Source organism: Monodelphis domestica, chromosome 1 (genome assembly GCF_027887165.1).
Source record: "Monodelphis domestica isolate mMonDom1 chromosome 1, mMonDom1.pri, whole genome shotgun sequence".
NCBI lineage: Eukaryota > Metazoa > Chordata > Mammalia > Didelphimorphia > Didelphidae > Monodelphis > Monodelphis domestica.
The window spans coordinates 571,000,298-571,018,892 of record NC_077227.1 but is presented as its reverse complement, the minus strand read 5'-3'; the positions used below and the strand labels follow the sequence as shown (position 1 = coordinate 571,018,892).

Sequence of the window (18,595 nt, the reverse complement as noted above, 5' to 3'; positions counted from 1 at the left end):
AAAATGTCTTCACCTGGTTTAGTTTCTTTTTTCCTAATTTTCTTTCAGGGGACCTAACCCAAGTAAGCTGATTCAACAGTTTTTGACTTTACGTCCAGACCAGCAGCTTCACATCTTCAGCATGTTAAAGGCTCACCTTCTTGACAAGGGGATGTTGATTGCCAGCACTGAAGAACAGGAGGCACCTTAGAAAGAGGACAGTAGGATCAGAACTGAGCTCTAGGGCAAGTCTTCAAGTCAATCCCAGCTTCTGTGACTTTTAAGACCATTACAAGACCTCATTTCACTGTTTTTCTTTTTTGTAGAAAATTTTTTTTTGTGCTGTGGGTTTTAAAGAATATCTATTTATATACACATATTCTGAATATGTGACCAAGTGCGTAAATCAGAGCTTTGAATTGGAACGAGATCACAGATATTAATCTTTTTTGGGTGTATCCAGACCCTTTAAATTTAAAAGTCCGTCTGTCCTCTATTTCTAGAGCAGAACAGCCAAATATGGGCTGATGGCCAAACCACAGAGTAAACTTCATCTACTGCTGCAGCCTGTCTAGCTAGTTTAAAATTTGGACCTGAATTACTTTGCAGTAGCTTTCATAGAAAGCTTTCGACATAGACCCTTTTCAAGTTTCAGCATCAACTTTGGAAAGAAAACAAAGTTACCTTCTGCTGTGGAAGGAAAACATGACAAATACTTATTAATTTAAAAAAGCATTTTAATGAGATGGACATTTCATTTAAGAAATCCTGTTTTGAGTGAACACTGCCATAATTTGCTTTTCACTTTTACTCCACTGCACCTTAAAAAATGTTTTTTGGTTTTAGTTAAAAACAAACAGGAAACCATGGAACTTGAGAAGTGATTTTAAAATGAAGTCTGGAGGGGGGGAAGGGGAGTGCCCACACAATAGTATTTCACCTGTTTACAAGAGAGCACATCTAGCCAATGTACAGTTTTTTCACATTATTAGACATAAGCCCTAGCTGGAATAGCATAGCTGGTTCTGTCACTCTTCAGGGATCATGTTACTCATGTCTGTCTGCTGTATTTAAGCTGGAGACTTGATGCTGCTGAATCATTTCTGTTGATTTTGTGTTTTTTTCTTTGAGCACAGAGTTGGGGGTAGAGGTAGGGTTGGCGTCTAGCCTATAGGCTCTTTGCTTTATCTTTTACTTCGTTGACTTAAATTGTACTTGTTGCACTGGTGGTATCTGTGTAAATATTCACCTATTTGTTAATTATTATGTTTCTCATTTAAATGGAATTGCTACAAACCCAATTTGAGTCCTTGAGAACCTTTGTACAGTTCTGAATACCTTGATGTATAATCAGTTTCTGACATTGCCAATTTTAGCTTACTTTGTCTTTTCCCAGGGGTCTTAAAAAGGGAAAAAAAACCAAGCTGCAACTTTTTTTCCCTCTCAGTATAGAATGAAATGGAGGAGACAAGCTTTCTACCTGCCTGGAAATGCAGCCAGGCACCCAGGGGTGACTGAAGAGAGAGAACTTGGTAGCATGACAGAGGTTGTTTAGATCCTGCTGTGCCAGGGATCTTTCTCTGTTGAAAATGGAAATATGTAATCTGATATGATGTGATTTCCTTGGCACCTCAGTCTGTTTAGTGGTATCTTTTATTAACTTCGTTATCTTTCCAAATGTATTAGGCCAAAGCCCCTAGGATCCCAGGCACAGCCCTGGACCTTGTACTAGAAGACAAATTGGGTATTGGCTGAGGAAAAGCAAGAGTCACAGCCTAAACCTCTTCAGGCACATGGAATGGAAGCAAATTTGCTGTGAGAGAATGAACTTTGGTGATTGTTAGTTTCTATTTGCCTCTCTTTTTTTCTTTAGTATCAGGATCTCCTTATGAGTAGAGGTTTTGGAGTCTGAAACACCAGTATTCTAGCCCTGACTTTGCCACTTCCTAGTGGTCTGACTCATGAAAAATCATTTAGCTTGCTTGTGATACAATTTCTTCACCTAGAAAGTGAGGGACTTGAACTAGGTAATTTCTAAGGTTGCTTCCAGCTCTAAAATGCTCCAATTCTGGCTGGGCATGGATAAACACCAAGGGTGCTTTTGTTATTATTTCCTGGTGTCCCAAAATAAACTTAAAATTCTTAAGGGGAAAATCAACAATGAATTTTTCACATTGAAATCTGACATCCCAAGTTAAGTTAGCTCTTCCTCTGATTGTCAGTAAAGTTAGTCTAGTTCAACCAAGGAGGACATTTTGACTGTACTTGGGGTCATTGTAGGGCTTGGTATGGAAAGGGACATCTCTTAGATGAATGTTGAAGTTAACATGTAGCTTTTGAGGATGGCAAGAGCATAAGTAATGAACTTCTGACTGAGAAAGAACTTATAATTTCTTTGTAGACACATTTTGTTTTTTCCTTCTGCTCTCCTATAGGAATTGTTAGCAAGCAATTGAATGGATTAGTTTGAGTTTCATATTTATCATCAAAAGATCTATATTTCAGTAGTGTGAGTGATTTTTTTCCCTCACCATTATAGATCTGAATCCTTCAACATCTTAGATGATGAATATTTTCATCCAAGGCAACTCATAAAGCACCTCTCCTCTTGGCCAACCTTCAGGTGGAATCTCACTAGTCGAACTTAACTAGTCTTGGGATGACTGATGTGCAGGCAATGGCTAATCTTTATTCAAAGATTTTTCAGCTTGATGTAGGACCGGTCAGTTTACAATGCCTGGTATAGTCTTTGAGAACCCAGAGTTACTCTCATAATTTGTTGAGGTTTAAATTTCTCCTTTGTTTGTTCCTTGACAATAGGGCTTACAAGAGGAGTTGTCAAAAGACAGGTAAACCAGAAGGAGAAAGACTGCACCACCCCAATCATTCATATAGAGTCCCGGAATATTAGTCCCAGAATAACTTGCACTTGAGCTATATTTGAGCATTAGCCTTCCTTTACTGAATCTCTTCCTTTCTTTAAGATCAGGAAACAACTTGCTGCTTCCAGTCTGAAAAGTAAAGTCAAATTTAGGCTTGGAAATAATATTGTGTAAGTAAGCATCCACTCAGATGTAGATGGTAAAGGAACTAAATGAATGGGTTATTATAACCTAAAGAGCTTCTAGGAAAAGTTAATCACATATTAACATCTCATAAATTTCTTGTTAAGTGTGACTTTGTGACCTAATTTCATATTCTTTGTACATAACTGTGCCATTTCCATTCATTCTTCCTAATTGCTGAAAGTTCTGGCAAAAGTACATTTCCATTTCAAGCCTGTAAATTTATTGCTTTTAAGAAAAAGAATTCCAAGATACATTTAGGTCATTTTTTTGTCTACAAACTTAAGGGATTTGCAGTAGCTATTGGGTGGCACAGAGGTAGAGTATTGAACTTGGAGCCAGGAAGACCTTCCTTTATGACCCTGGGCAAGTCACTTTATCTCTCTCAGGCTTTGCTTCTCATCTGTAAGCTAGAGGTAAATAAAATAGGGATGATAATAGCAACTACTTCCCAAGGTCATTGTGAGGATCAAATGAGATAATATTTGTAAAGTGCTTTGTAAACCATAAAGCACTATATAAATACTAGCTATTATTAATAGTATGGTCATATTTAAATATATCTACTTTATGGTATTTATACAAGTATAATTTATAGATTGTTTATTAAAATGAAGCATAGATCTTACCTTTTAAAAAAATATTTTCAATTTAGAAGCATTTGTTTTCTCTTTCCCCTCCCTCATTATAAAAAAGAAAAATAAAAAACTCTTGTCACAATTATGCATAGTCAAACAAAACAAATCTCCACATCGGCCATGTCAAAGAATGTATAGCTCATTCTGCATCTTGAACCATAGATCTTTTTAAAGTACATTTTTAACTTACAAATTATTGTAGGTATCCCCTCTGTTAGCCTCATGGTGGAATTTAGTTTTAAGTTCCTGAAGGCTCTGTCAGTAGAGCACAAGCATTGCCAAGTCCTACTAAACTTGGAGACAGACTTGTCCGTTCATCTGAGAAAAAAACTTAACTTTTAAGTTTGGCCACAGGGTGATGAACTTTTCAATCATCACATCTCATAAGGACCATCCTCTATGGTGTGAAGAGTTGATAATTTGTATCAATTGTAGGAGTGTCCACCCCAAAGAAGTATATTTATGAACTCTTCTCATTGGTATCCACCTACTTTTTTCACCTTTCCACCCCACCCTTCAAGCTGTAATTGACTTTAGTTGAGCAAGGGGGAAAAAAATCTACCAATTGAAAGCAAATGTATTCAAACAAAAGCCCATGAAATATTTTGAGAAGGGTTATGATTCTGAAGTGGTTGGCTTTGTTGGCTAGAGTACCATGGATTGAAGCTAAAAACCCTCCCTAATCATAATTGTTGTTTATATCAGGCATGAAATTTCAGAGGGCCCTGTCCAATCCCATCATCCTACCTCAAAATCAGTCCACATGTATTTGCCCTATAGAGGAGGGCAGGTAGATAATATGACAGGCCACAAACATTTTCAGGTTTACAAAATACTTTCCTCATATTAACCCAATGTGGTGGTACTTCAAGTATTATATTACCCCCATCTTACAGATGAGGCGACTGAAACTCAGTGATGAAGTGTCTTGTTTTGGGTTAGCCAGAGTCCAAAGTTAGAATTCATACCCAATCAAAGGAGAAAGGATTACAAACTGGAGGTTTGGAAAGAAGAGACTTGAATTAGTCTGGCTAGGGCAGGATAAAGAAGGGAAGGGAAGTTTCTGTTAGTAAAGAGTTCTTTGAAATAACAAGAGTAAATAATACCAGAGGAGTTGGTATTGATGACCTTTCTAAGAAGCTTTGTCTGGGGCCAGGATTACAGTTTCTGCTTCTGGCAGGACTAAGAAGAATATTTCCTAGTTGCAAGTTCAGCACTCTCTCCAATATGCAGAAAATTAGTGTCTAAAGTGTGTGCACTAAGAGGGCAAAGGATTTCCTGACCTTGAAAGAATTACTATTTTCAGCCTTTTTTCCTTTTAAAAAGTCAGTGGGATTAAAAAAAAATTCATCTATTTGATTCTTTTCCCATTCTCTTTAATACCATCCTCTTTCATCCTTAATAGCAACTAAGATATATTTTAAGCCTACTTCTTTGAGGATCTCATGTTAATTTGCCAATTTTCAAGGACATTATATAATACAAGACCAAATACTGAAAAAAGGGGCCAAGAGGAGAAAGTTGTTTGTTTTTTTGAACTTAGTGTTCAAATTTAGATTCACATTCCATCAGAATGAAACAGGATGGGAGTGGTATTTGAATGTAGAGGTCACCTGCCAGAGCCCCTATTATAGATGCTTCCATCTAGGCTGGCACCCTGGTGCTATGGAAAGAGCACTGGAGTGTGGGAGTTGGGAAGCTTTGGCTTGAATGGCTCTACTACTTAGCAGTCATGTGACCCCTTGGGAACATCATAAACCCTTAGTTTCCTTATTTATAATATGAGAAGTTTGGACTAAATGATTTCTAAGGTTCTTTACAATTTTACTGCTTTATGTTCTGTGTTCTATGATTCCCACTAGTGCTAATAGTCTGTGATTTCTTATGACTAGAACAGTGCAAAACTTAGAAAAATCAATCTTTGTTTCCAGGTACAGTCATTTTGCCAGCGTTCCTTTGTAAAGGAAACCAGCATACAGTGTTTTTGGAGAATAGTCTGTTCCAGGACCCAAGAATTATGTTCCATTGGCAGTTAGGATTCAGAACATGGATTAGTTTTTTTTTTCTTTTTCTTACTCTCTCATTTGGCATAAGATGAAGACTAAACCTGTCAAATTTGTTTCCCTTGGCTAGGTATATTTTCCAGGAGCTCAGTTGGGAAAAGCAAATTGAAAAAATATGTTGACTTGTAGAAGTTTTTCTGTTCTTCATCAAGTGTTCTTAACCAGAAAAAAGAAGTTGCTTGACTGGGCCTCCTATAGATTCTACCTGGTAGTTATTGCAACATTAGTTTCTAGTTCCCAGAGATTTGGGATTTACTAATTCATTCTAAAGTTTTACACCTAAAACAGGAATCTGTGCAAGAGGTTACTCCCCTTTCTTCCCCTTTAACCTTTTCTCTGCAGCTATAGTCCTTCATGGGATCTTGGTTCACATTCAAGTGCTTGCAGTTTCATGGGTGTTCATACCCTTCCCTAGAATAGATTGCAATCTCTCTGTGCCTTCCTGAGGTTCCAGGGCTGGAAAAAAAAATTAATCACCTATTTGCCAAATGATGAGTCTCTCCAAAATTTAGATTTTGCTCCTCTGGTATTGAACAGTCTATTAGCAGGCCCCTGTTTGAAGCCTTTCCTGTTTAGTACATAACCAGCCAGAGTCTATTCTGCTGACAGAACCTGGGAGAGCCCAGGTTCACTTCCACACCCAGGGGAGACATTGGCACTGAGAACTTTTTCTTCATATCAAACAAAAAGAGAGTCCATTTTTATGTAGTAAACACTGTGCATTCTTAAGGACAGAAGAATAATGCCAGAGAATTATGCTGCTCTCCCTCTGTGTGAGGAGATATGTATGCATTCAGAGCTTGTCTTAATGGTTCTGACTTAACTCATTTTTAACTCCTTTTATAAACTCATTAATATGCAGAATGTTGCTGAGTCTGAGCCTCTTAAGGGACTCAGTTGTTTCCATTTCTATTTTTGTGATCTCAGTGCTTAACCACAAAGGTGTATTGAATAAGTCATGGGCCCTGAGACCCTCCTAAACTTTAAAGTGAGGCAGAGCATCTGGTATTAATATATAGTGAACTAACATGAGATCATGGAGAACTTTGTCCAGTAAAATTGAGCTAGTGGCATGTTTTAAAGCTTAGATTAAATTATTTAGCTTGCTACTGGTACTCTGCAACTGTAAGATTTTTCAAAAAGGTATCACATTTGAAATCAAGAGAAATCTGTGGGGCAGTGAGGCATAGTAGTGGATAGAGTGGACTTCAAGCTGAGATGGCCAGCACCAATTGAGTTCCAGCCCTGAGACGTAAGGTTGTGTGAACTGTAGGCAGTTCACAACCCAGGCAATTCTTTAAATTGCAAAGAAGAAAGTATCAATCCCTGTTGATAAGAAGGAGTTTTCTTACCTGGCATTTCCTTTACCAAGGAAATCACAGGTCCTGTGTTCCTACTTATTGCCATAGTATTGATAGACATGTGCATGTGTGATGAGATGGAGAAGAGCTCCAGCCTGACCGGCTGGAGACCTTCCTTCTTAGCGGACTCTGCTCTAGACCCTGTGGCCTTGGGCAAGTCGCTTGATCTGACTTCTTTTGTAAAATGATGGTAGTCATACCTGCCTTACCTACTTCATAGGTTTTAGTTATCAAAAGGATGAAAAACCAATGGGGAAACTGGTTAATAAAGGAAAGAAATAATTTGGCAATTTTGAATTAGAAAGACCCTCATTTACAGAACAAAGTGTTGTCACCCTAAACAAAGTGTTAGGACCTTCAGGGATCCTTGACTTATTCTCTTATTGATCTAAATCTTGAATCTGCCCTATTTTAAAAAACAAAACAAAACTGTAAAGTGACTAGGAGGTGCCAGACATTTTACAAATCTGCCATTGCTTAGTTTTATATTCATCCTATTCCTTAGCATGTTCCCAGAATTGGGGCCATAAAACTGGTCTGACCTAGTAAGACATTTCTTTGAGTTGAATGGATGCAGATTTTCCTCAGTGTAAAGGGTTTCTCCACCAATTAAAGGTCATGCCCTTTCCTTCCATGAGCTTCTGTGACCTGCTTCTTGTCCTAGTGCCACGCTTGTGGCAATAAGCCTTGTGGGGCCTGGACAGACTGTCTCTCAGAAAGCAGGCGTCTAGTCATACTGATCTGCCCTCAGCCTCTTCCCAGCTTAGCTGGACCTGCCAAGCAGAGTTTGTACTGGCTTGACATGAACTCAAGGTGCTCATAGTCACTTCTGCACCAAGTAATGAGGATTTAAGTGGAGTGTGCTTGCTGTCTGTGTTTGAAAGTCTTGGCACTTGTTATCACTCCCCAGAACCCCTGAGCCTTCCTAGTAACATACATACTCGGGACATTACAGCATCATTTTCTGGTAATAAAAAATAGTCATTGTACCCCACTGTATTAGGGATTCTAAATCACTGCCTCCTTTTAGCTTCACCTGTGCATGCCACCCTCTATAGTTTAGATTGGTGGCATGGAAAAGGAGGTCTATAATGAGCATTTATATAGTGTTTTCAAGCTAGCAAAACCTTTTACATAATGATCTCATTTAATCCTTACAACAACCCTACAAGATGGGTGCTGTTCTCCCCATTCTCCCCACATTGCAGGCTGGGTAACTGTCTGAGGCAGGGTTGGAACCCGGGTCTTCCTGACTCAAATACTAGAGCTTTTGTCACCGCACTGTTGCTGCCTCTGGGTTAGAGAATTGACCCTGGGCAGTATGAAGCCAGGCCACCATTGTGAAGCCTTTGCTGTAATTCCCTTCAGGAGTGATGCTTGTGAACATTTGGGAAGAATGTTAACTTCTCTGTAGTCACTTTGTCAGACAGCATGGCATCCCTCTTGAGCCACTGACAGGTCTTCAGAATTATTCCCACTCTTATTGCCAGGCATAAAGAGTCAAGACAAATAAAAGTTTATTGGGGGAAATGGCAGTAATTAGGGTAGATTGAAGAGCTACTTGGCAAAACAACCAAGCAGAATTTCACCAAATTTCTTATCAGATTAATTAGGTTTGGTGAGGAAAAATCTAGGAAATGTGTTCATGGTTGCCAGTTAGGCAGAAGGTCTGGTGCTTGGTTTTGTCTTTGCTTTGGGGCACTTTTCATGGGACAAGCAAATCTTCCCCAATACAAGTACTTCCACAATACAAGAACAAGTATACAATACAACTCTTGGTTATACAATTTGGTGATACAATCTCATGATCTAACATCATCAACTCCCTGAAATCTCCAGGTTTCCCCTGCTAATAGTGGATCCTGGGCAGACACACATGTTCAGCATACAGGGCTTGGGACACAATTGTGTGTCCCCCTTGTGGTTGATAAATTTCATATGGTCATCTCCATGCTTCCCAATGAAGGGTTCTTCTACCTTCTGATCCTTAGTGGCCACTTGGAACTCCACAATGAATGCACTGATTTGCTCACTGCCTTTCTAGGAGTGGTAGATGTAGCTCAGTTCAATGCAGTAAACATTAAGTACCTATTGTGTTTTAGGATCTGGTGACACCAGGACAGAAAGTGGTTCTTGTCCTAGAAGAACTTTTGTTCTACTGGGGAAAAAGGGATATGGCATGTTTGCAAATAAGCACAAAACAAAGGAGAGTGCTATCAGAGGGAGAGTTCTAGACAAAATGCTTTAAGAAAATCTAATTGTACAAAGAACATTTCAAATCTATCCTCATATACTTCCTAGCAGTGTTACCCCAGGCAAATCCCTTAATCCCCGTCGCCTGGCTCTTACTGCTACTCTACCTTAGAACCAATACACAGTATTGATTGTAAGATGGAAGGTAAAGGTTAAAAAAAAAAAAGAACACTTTCCGATGGAGAGATGAGGGAAGGAAGGTGGAGGAGATGATGTTTGAGCTGTTCAACTGCTGTTAGTCCCATTCTTAAAAGGGAGCTTGGTGCTACAGGCTCTGCATTTCCTTGGAGGATTCAGGCCTTGATGGATGCAAAGGCCTAAGCCCCTTGTAGGAGATCGGTCTTCCCTTGTCTCCATCCTGTTCTACTTCCTCTTTTCTTTTGATTCCCAAGAACATGTAAGAAGCTAGAAGTGCTTTTGTGACTACTGTGCATTTGGAATACAATTTTTTTAGTTGCCCATTCTATCCAACAGCCTCTGTAAGGAGGAAGAGTCAGATCATTGACATCCTCACAGTTTCAAAAAAGGGAAGGAAACTTGGTCATTTAGTCCAATTTCTTCATTTAGTTGGAGGGGAAATTGAGAACCCAAGAAGGGGAATGATTTGTCCAAGATTTCCCCATACATTAGTGTCAGAGCCAGGTCTGATTTTCCATTCTGGTCTTCTTCTCATTACAGTGCATTGCACTCTCGGTGTCAAGTCTCAAGGCTTCTGATGCATTGTGCCTCAGTCGAAATGCCAGCTCAGTAAAGTGGAAAGGAAGAAGACATCCCTCAGTAATTAACTCCTCCAGGCTATTCTTGGTGTAACATCTGGACAGAAGCATACCCATTTCTTATTTCCGTCCTCTGATCAGATTTGGACTTAGCTTCCCTGAAGTAGTGTTCTCTGTGGGTAACTGAATCTTTCTTTTTATTCGACTTATGCCAGATCACCCTATGCTAAGGAGTCAGCCTCAGTTTTACATAAAGGTGGTGTCTGAATGCACTTTGGGGCAAACCTCTTTCTCCAAAGCCAGCAGAGGGAGCTGACAAAGCTGGACTTTACCTTGAGTGCTAATACTGCATCTCAGTAGATTAGTGAAAGAAAGGCCCAAGGAATGCTTGCCCCTGCAGACCCTTGTATGAACTGGATCAAGTTGGGAACATGGAATTCTGACCTGACAGACCCTAGCAAGTTGGTGTCTCATTTCAGCTCTGGCCAAAAGCACCCTTTCTATGTATGTCATTGTAAGATGCTCCGGCAACATATTACTGCCAGTTTCTATTTGTTTTTTTTAAAAGCAATCTTGCATTTTAACATCATGGGGTGGAGGTAGAAGTTGATAGGCTTTGAACTAAAAGAAAAAAGCTCCCTTGTTTCTCTGAGGCCTCCTTTCCTTATCTCCAACTTCCCCGACTCAAGAAAAACCCCACCATTTTTTTCCTTTAGTACTTTAATGGAACCATGATCCTATTGGGGTAGGACCTGTCTCCACCAGTATAGATTGTGTGTACCTCATCAGTGCAGTATATAATGTTGGACTTAAGAGTCATAAAGACCTGGGATCAAATCCCACCCGAGATACCCACTAGCTCAGTCACCGTGGGCAAATTATATAGTCTCACTAACCTTTAGTTTCCTCATTTGCAAAATGAGGGGATTGGACTTGTGACCTCTAATGTCCCTTCCAAATCTATGATCCTGTGCAAGGAATTTTTGTCCATTTTTAAGCGGCAGGTGGGAAGAACTGGGATTGGGGAAAGCGTAGAAATGGCTAGATCTTCATAGAAGATTTGGCCCTGTGAAATACACATACATGTATTTTTAAAAATAAAAACTAAGTATTTCAGCTTCTTAAAACATGTTATCTTTAAGACATTAAGTCACGTTTCTGTAGCATTGTATCATTTACTAAGTGCTTTCCTCTCAATGACGGGTGAGGGAAATAGGATTCTTTTTCCAATAGATTTCTTGCTTAAGAAACACACTAGGGGGATTCTGGCCTCAAATATTTTGATTTGATTCCTGTCAAGAGAAGCAAATAGTTAATTCTGGAGCAGAGAATAGATTCCTATTTGACTCTTAGGGAGAGGAGGAAGCATCTAGGTGACTCCTTAGTGAAAAGTGGGAGAATAGCATATGGGGAAGGCAATGAGGAATGGTGTTTTTCACTTGAGTGAATTTTGGAGAGGCTGTTGGACAAGAGGATCCATCGAGTCCCCAAGCAAGCTGAAGTATTCAGATCATCCTGTGGAGATGAACGGTAATTGGGAGATTATTGGTGATTGACATCTTGAACAGAACCAGACTTTAAATTTTCATTAATCCTTAGAAGAAGGTGATGATTTATTTCAGAGGGAATAAGGAGAAAATATGAATGAGGGTCAATAAGATTTGGTATGAATAGGATTTGTGGTGATGGAGCTCAAGAGCCAGGACTTTTGCCAAGATGGCACAAATTCCTTGTATGTCCTAGCTGATTAGAGGAAAAATACTTTAGAATTGTAAATAAACCAAATTTGGTAAAGCCTGTTTAGAAATAGATTATTTCAAAGACTTCTGAGCCCTGTGCCTGGGGAAGTGTTTCTAGTAGCCTTGAAAGGAGATTATGCCTTAGAATTCCCAGACGACACTTGAATTGGGCAATAGTATCAACCCAACAGCACCTGGAGAGTTGAGGTCAGCTTCTGTGCCCCAGAAAATGAGCCAGCAGGTCATTTGCCAGACTTGACAATTCTTGTTTATGGTGATGAACCTTAGGGTGGATTTGTGCTTTAGTCCTTCAGGAAGAGTGATTCAGGCCAGACCTGCTTTTGTATCTCCAGAGAGGGCAGATCAGGAGGAGAGAAGAGTGATCAGCAAAGATCTCCAAGCCGGTTTGTAGTCGTACCTGCTTGTGTTAAGTGTTCTGTGTGATGGTTCCCAAACACCCTAGGAAAAAGAATCAGATTGCTTTGGTAAACTTTGTCACAGTTGGGAGTGGGCAGAGATAGATCCCAAATGGGACCAGAATAATGAGGAAGCCAGGCCAAGAAGCAGTGGTGTATAATAGGAAGAACACTGGACCTTGGCATTCCCAGCCTGGCTGATTCTAGACTGTCTGCCCTTTGTTCGAAGGGCCTTCTGTTGGGGTAGGGAGTTGTCTCGGGGTCCAGGAGGGCAGGTGTGTGGAAATTAAGTGTGACTGGTTAATAAGAGGGTGAAGGGAGCCATAGCTGAAAATGGGCTTCTGACTACCTGGCCTCATGGAACATTGAAATGAATTGGAATCTGATAGATGCTCTCTTCTAAGAATCCATTTGTGTAATGCCACATGTCTCCTAGCCCATTCCAAAGCAAGAATGAAACCAGAAATGTCCCTGGATTGTTTTGAAACATATTCAAACCTGGCTGATATCTCTGGTAGGATAACTCACTCCTATCCCTGGTAGTGAGCAGAACTGGAAGGTTCCCAGTGCTGAGGATTAGCCAGTCTCCCTTTTCCCAGGATACCTAAAGGAAAAGGGTTTTGCAGAAAGCAAAATCACTAAATCTGGCAGTAGGGAATGAAAGATCCTCTGTAGGAGCTCTCTTGGGCAGAGCTTCTCCCGACTCTCTGCAGATGCTGGGTCGGCCTTGCCAGGGTGGGGTGGGGTGGGGTGCCTGCTCTTTCCAGCATGGCGGTGGGAGATGTCATTGAGTAGCATCCTCTGCATGCAGACCTTGTACAGCCGCAGCGACTCTGGTGTTCCCATGAAGATTGACCAGGTGGCTGCTGCCCACTTGTCCTTCCTCTACCCTGATGTGTTTGGTACCACAGCTTCTCTTTCTCTGTGCATTGTTTGATCAATGTTTAATAAGCCTGTAAAGTCACTTCTAATTTTTTTTAACTGAATGTCAGAATGTGATATATTGTATATTTTAAAGTACTTACCCTATTTATGTACCTGTATGTTACTGTTATATAAAGAAATATATCAATTAAGCTTTGGGTCCTGTCTTTTATATGCTAGGAGAGAAGTGTGGGGGCCAAGGACAATATGTGCCAAATTCAACTACTAGCTGGGTGATCCTGGGTTAGGGGAAGTCTCTGAGTCTCAATTTCCCCATCTGTAAAATGGAGGTACAGCCTTAGAGGGAGATAAGATCTATAGAGTCTTCCCTTCACCAGAAATGTAAAGGAGGGTTATGGAAGGGGGAGAGGAGGCATGAAAGAGAGGAGAGAAAGGGAGAGACAGAGAAGGGAAAGGGACAGGAAGGAGGGGAAGGGAGGAGAAAAGAGAAGAAAGAAAGAAAAAAGGAATAGAGGGGAAAGGAGTGGGGAGGGGAAGGGAAGAGAAAAGGGAAGGAAAGGAAGGGGAAGAAAGAAGAGGGGAAAAGGGGGGAGAGGAAGGGAAGGAAGGAGAAGGGAAGGGGGGAGAAAGGAGGAAGAGAAAAGAGAAGATAGAAAGGAAGGGAAGAGAGAGCCCATTTTAATAATACTTGGAATGTTGGGGTTTTTTGGAAGGGTAGAGCAGATTCATGAAATACATAAAAAACCCATCTCATTGTTTAATAATCATTCCTTGTTTTTGAACCAAAATAATGTTCTCTGACTTGGGCACTATATGCATAAGATTTTATTCTGAATAACTTCTAGCTGTTTGCAGAAGTCAGATCTACCTTGAAAGGACAAAGATTTGTCCCAACTGAGGATGGTCAGGAAAAGAGGTGACCTACAGACCCTGGAGACAGTCCTCAAAGAAGAACTAGTTCATAAACATTTTTGAACAGGGGCAGCATTATTGGGATAGGTGCACAGATGCCCAAGGGGACTACTTGGAAGGAAGGTAACACCCATTTGGATGTGGAAGTTCTAGGATGTAATTGCTAGATTGCTTGAGTTCACCATGCTGAATGGAAAATGGAATTTGAGATGGTCCAGATTTTGCTCATAACCACAACAGTTCAGAGCCCCCCAGGTAGAATGGAAAACATACTGGACTTGGAGTCAAGAATATTTGCAGTTCTGTCTCTGATGATTATTTGCTGTGTGGTCCTGGGTAATTAATTTCATTTTTCCAGGTCTTAGTTTTCTTATTTGTAAAATGAAAATAACACTTGTGGGAACACATTGTAAACCTTAAAAGTGCTACAGAAATGTGAGTAATAATTTTTAAAAACTGCCTTAGTAACCATGCTAAGACAGAAGGGGCTAGAGCTAGGCAAATGGGGTTAAGTGACTTGCCCAGGTTCACACAATAGGGAAGAGTCTGAGGTCAGATTTGAACCCAGGTCTTCCTGACTCCAGGCCTGGCACTCTATTCTCTGTGCCACCTAACTGCCCCCCTTTTTTTTTTTTAATTTTTAAACCTTTACCTTCCATCTTGGAATCAATACTGTGTATTGACTCCAAGGCAGAAGAGTGGTAAGGACTAGGCAATGGGGGTCAAGAGACTTGCCCAGGGTCACACAGCTGGGAAGTGTCTGAGTCCAGATTTGAACCTAGAACCTCCCGTCTCTAGGCCTGGCTCTCAATCCACTGAGTTACCCAACTGGCCCCTCTAACTGCCCTTATTGATAGCTTTTGGATTTGGAACAGGTCTCTTCCCCCTGTGCCTTCCATTTCCCTAGCTATAAAATGGGGTTGATAATTTCTATCCTATCTCCCAAAATTCCTGAGAAGATAAGATGTGAAAATGTATATGAAGTTGTTTTTAAACAGTGAAAAGTGCTCTACAAATGCCTGCTACTATTTATTATCATATTGAAATGACTAAGAGAGATGCCCTTTCTCATCCCTTGTGTGCCTTGGGGACCTTTCCTCTTGCCGGCTGGAGCAGCCGCCCTCCACACTTCCTGTCCCTGCACTGAGGGCCCTGCTAAGGTAGCAGCGGGAGCAGGCCGGGGCCTCTCCTTCCCACTCCTCGGGGCCTAGCTTCCTCAGGGGTCAAGGATGGTTCTGACTGCAGACTGGGCCCCATGCCCAGAGCGTTGTAATCCAGTCTTGTAAAAGCCCAGCTTAGAGCGGGGAGTGACTCATCACTCATCGCCGGAGGTTTTCGGGCCACAAATCCTCACCGCCGTGGCTTTTCAGGCCTGAGCCTGGACCAGAATGCTGCACTTTGTTTAGATGAGGAGAATGCTTCTGTTGCCTCCCCACAACAGGGTGATTGTGAACGCTCCAAGCTCTAAATGAGTGGAAGCGATTATTCACTCCTCATCTAGAGAAAACTTTTGGAGAGCAGAAACTGGCTTATATGCAATCATAATCCCGGACTGCCTCGTACTCCGTGGACCTTTGATAAAGACTTTTTGATGGTGATTTGATTTCAAACAGAAACTAGTAAAGCTAGACCATTGCTGGAGCAGAGTACCTTAGATGCACCGTCCTGTCAAATGAATCAAAGCTCATCCAACACAGTGATTTAAGACGACATTCCTTTTCATCTGCTTATACATCATCCTTGTATTCTCTTCTACTTCCCCAAACAGTCATGGGTTTTTCCAGGACTATAAGGAAACAACTCTAAACAAGGGGAAAAAAAGCTCTCCAGGGCTCTCACATCTTGCTTTAAATATGGTTCCAGTGTTATCAAATGAGGCGCTCTCTGAGTAAGAATTTGTTAGGAGAGAGGGAGGAATTCACCACCTTATTTCCATGGCTTTCAAGTTGAGATGGATCTCAATCCCACCACCAACGTTAGGCCAGATTCTTGTGACTGGAGCAGTCGGGTGGTGGTGGCCAGTTAAGGGATTGGTCATTGGTCCCAGTCACGAGATCGGGTCAAAGATCTTGAAAAAAGTCTAAACTTCCTGACTCCACTTCCTCACTTCCCACTCTCTTGTCAACCTCTTTTCTGTCTCGCTTCTCCACCTACAACTAGTGAAATGGCACTGAAAAGGTCACCAGGAACCTGAAATGCTACAGCCTTCAGATTTCATCCTCCTCCATCTCTGTAACATTTGACATTGTTGACAACCTCTTTGGGAAGACTCCTTCCTCTCTCAGCTTCAGAGCCATAACATGCTCCTGCCACCTCCCCTACGGTCTCTTAACAGCTCCCTTTCAAGTGCCTCTCTATGCTCTCCCTCATCTGACAGTCTCCTTCATGAGAGTGGCTTCAATGGTCACTGCTCTGGACAACTCCCCATTCTATCCTCGTCCCTGATCTCTCCTCTGAGCGGAAAGCCTACGCCTCAAACTGCTTAGGAGACACTTTTACCTGAATATCCCATCTCCAGACCTCAAATTCAACATGTCAAGAACTGAATTTATTCTCTTTCTCCTGAGGGTCTCCTCTTCCTTCCAGTTTCAATATGTCTCAGTGACACCATCATTCACACAGATTCACTTTGTTTATTTTAAATTTAAAAATATTTTGTTTTCCCAATTATATGCCATTGCAATTTTCAACATGTTTTCTAAATTATATCTCCCTCCATTTCTCCCTCTCTACCTCTCGGAGATGGTAAGCACTTTGATCTGAATTATACACATATTATCACGTAAAACATGCTTCCATATTGGTCATTGTAATGAGAGAATAATCATATAAAACCAAAATCCCCAAATAATACCATAAATAAATGAATGTGAAAGGTAATATGCTTATGCTTACATCTGCATTCTGATTCCAACGGTTCTTTCACTGCAGGTGAACAGCATTCTTTGTCATGAGTTCCTCAGAATTGTCCTGGATCATTGTATTGCTGAGAGGAGCTAAGTGTCATGTTTGATCATTTCGCAATGTTTCTATTACTGTGTCCAGTGCTCTTTCAGTTCTGCTTATTTTGCTCTACATTAGTTCATGCAGATCTTTCCAGTTTTTTTGAAATCATCTTGCTTATCTTTTCTTATAGCACAATAGTATTCCATCACCAGCATGTCCCATAATTTGTTTGACCATTCTCTAATTGACAGACATGCCTTCAATTTCTAATTCTTTTCCACCACAAGAAGAAGAACAGTTAATATTTTTGTACAAAGTAGGTCCTTTCCCTTTTTTTAGGATCTCTTTGGTATACAGACTCAGTAGTGGTATTACAGGATCAAAGATAATGCATAATTTTATAGCCCTTTGGACATAATTCCAAATTTCCCTCCAGAATGGTTGGATCAATTCACAACTCCACCAGCAATGCATTAGTGTCCCAATTTTGCCAAATACCTTCCAACATTTATTATTTTACCATCATCATATTCCCATTTTCAAACCAAATCTTTTGACTCTTTACTCTTAACCTTTTTCAAGGCTGTGTAATGATGCTAATTCTGTGTCATTCAATAAACATTAAGTATCTGTTATATACTAGGCACTGTGCTAAGTGCTGGAGATACAAGAGGCAAAAGACAGCCTTTCATCTCATTCTTCCTGTCTATATTCTCTAACACCACCTAGCACAGACTCTCACAGCCTGCTTTGTACATTATGGCAAAGGATCCTAGCAAGTGCTCCCCATTTCCACTCTTTGTCTCCTGTGGCCCCTTCCCCATCTTTTTTTTTTTTAGGTCCTTACCTTCTGTCTTAGAATGAATATTGTGTATTGATTCCAAGGCAGAAGAGCAGTAAGGGCTAGGCAATAGGGGCAAAGTGACTTGACCAGAGTTAAACAGCTAGGAATTTAGGTCAAATTTGAACTCAGGACCTCCCATTTCTAGGCCTGGCTCTCAATCCACTGAACCACTTAGCTGTACCCTCCTTCCCCACCTTTGAAAAGCACAGATCTGGTCATGACCGTGTTTCCTCAAAACTATGCCTAATGCATAACAACTAAAGCTCTAGCTTCTTACCTCGATATTTGAGGTCCCCTACAATCTGGCATCACCCTGTCTTTCTAACCTTATCTCTTATGTCACCCTGCCTTGGTCTATATTTCCACAAAACTGGCCTACTCCCCATCTATCCACCCATGAGTTTCTTGTGATTTTATGTCTTTGTCCACATTATTCCCTCCGCTTCCAGCATCTTCCATCCACCTGTTGAATTCTCACTGCTTCCTTCAAGAACTCTTCCCTCCTTTTCTGATTCTTTCTGCCTTGGGCCTCACAAAGCCCTTTGTATCACTCATGTACTTATTATTTTGTATTATGATTCTCTGTGTGTATACTATATGTCATATTTGTAGGTTCGACTAAAGGTCTATAAGATCAGAGAATCTTTTCTAGTTTAAGAGAATCCTCAGATATCATCATCTAGTCCTCTCATTTGACAGATGAAGAAACTGAGGCCTAGAGAGGTAGACTTGCTCAAAGATATATAGATAGTAAATGACCCCACTGGGAGTCAAACTC

General features: G+C 40.8%; 1 protein-coding gene across 14 annotated transcripts in view; it reads left to right on the top strand.

Annotated features, from left to right (window-relative positions):
- Positions 1–13,306, top strand: part of CDS2 (CDP-diacylglycerol synthase 2) — a 94,773-nt gene extending 81,467 nt beyond the window's left edge. For 8 of the 14 annotated variants that reach the window (XM_056813451.1, XM_056813455.1, XM_007476282.3 and 5 more), the window contains one exon: positions 49–13,306. In XM_056813451.1, the coding sequence (XP_056669429.1) occupies positions 49–190 (142 nt within the window). In that variant the 3' untranslated portion in view covers positions 191–13,306. The remainder of the gene's footprint in view (positions 1–48) is intronic. The other 6 variants (XM_056813450.1, XM_056813447.1, XM_007476281.3 and 3 more) reach the window with 1 other exon arrangement.
- The last annotated feature ends 5,289 nt before the right edge of the window (positions 13,307–18,595 follow it).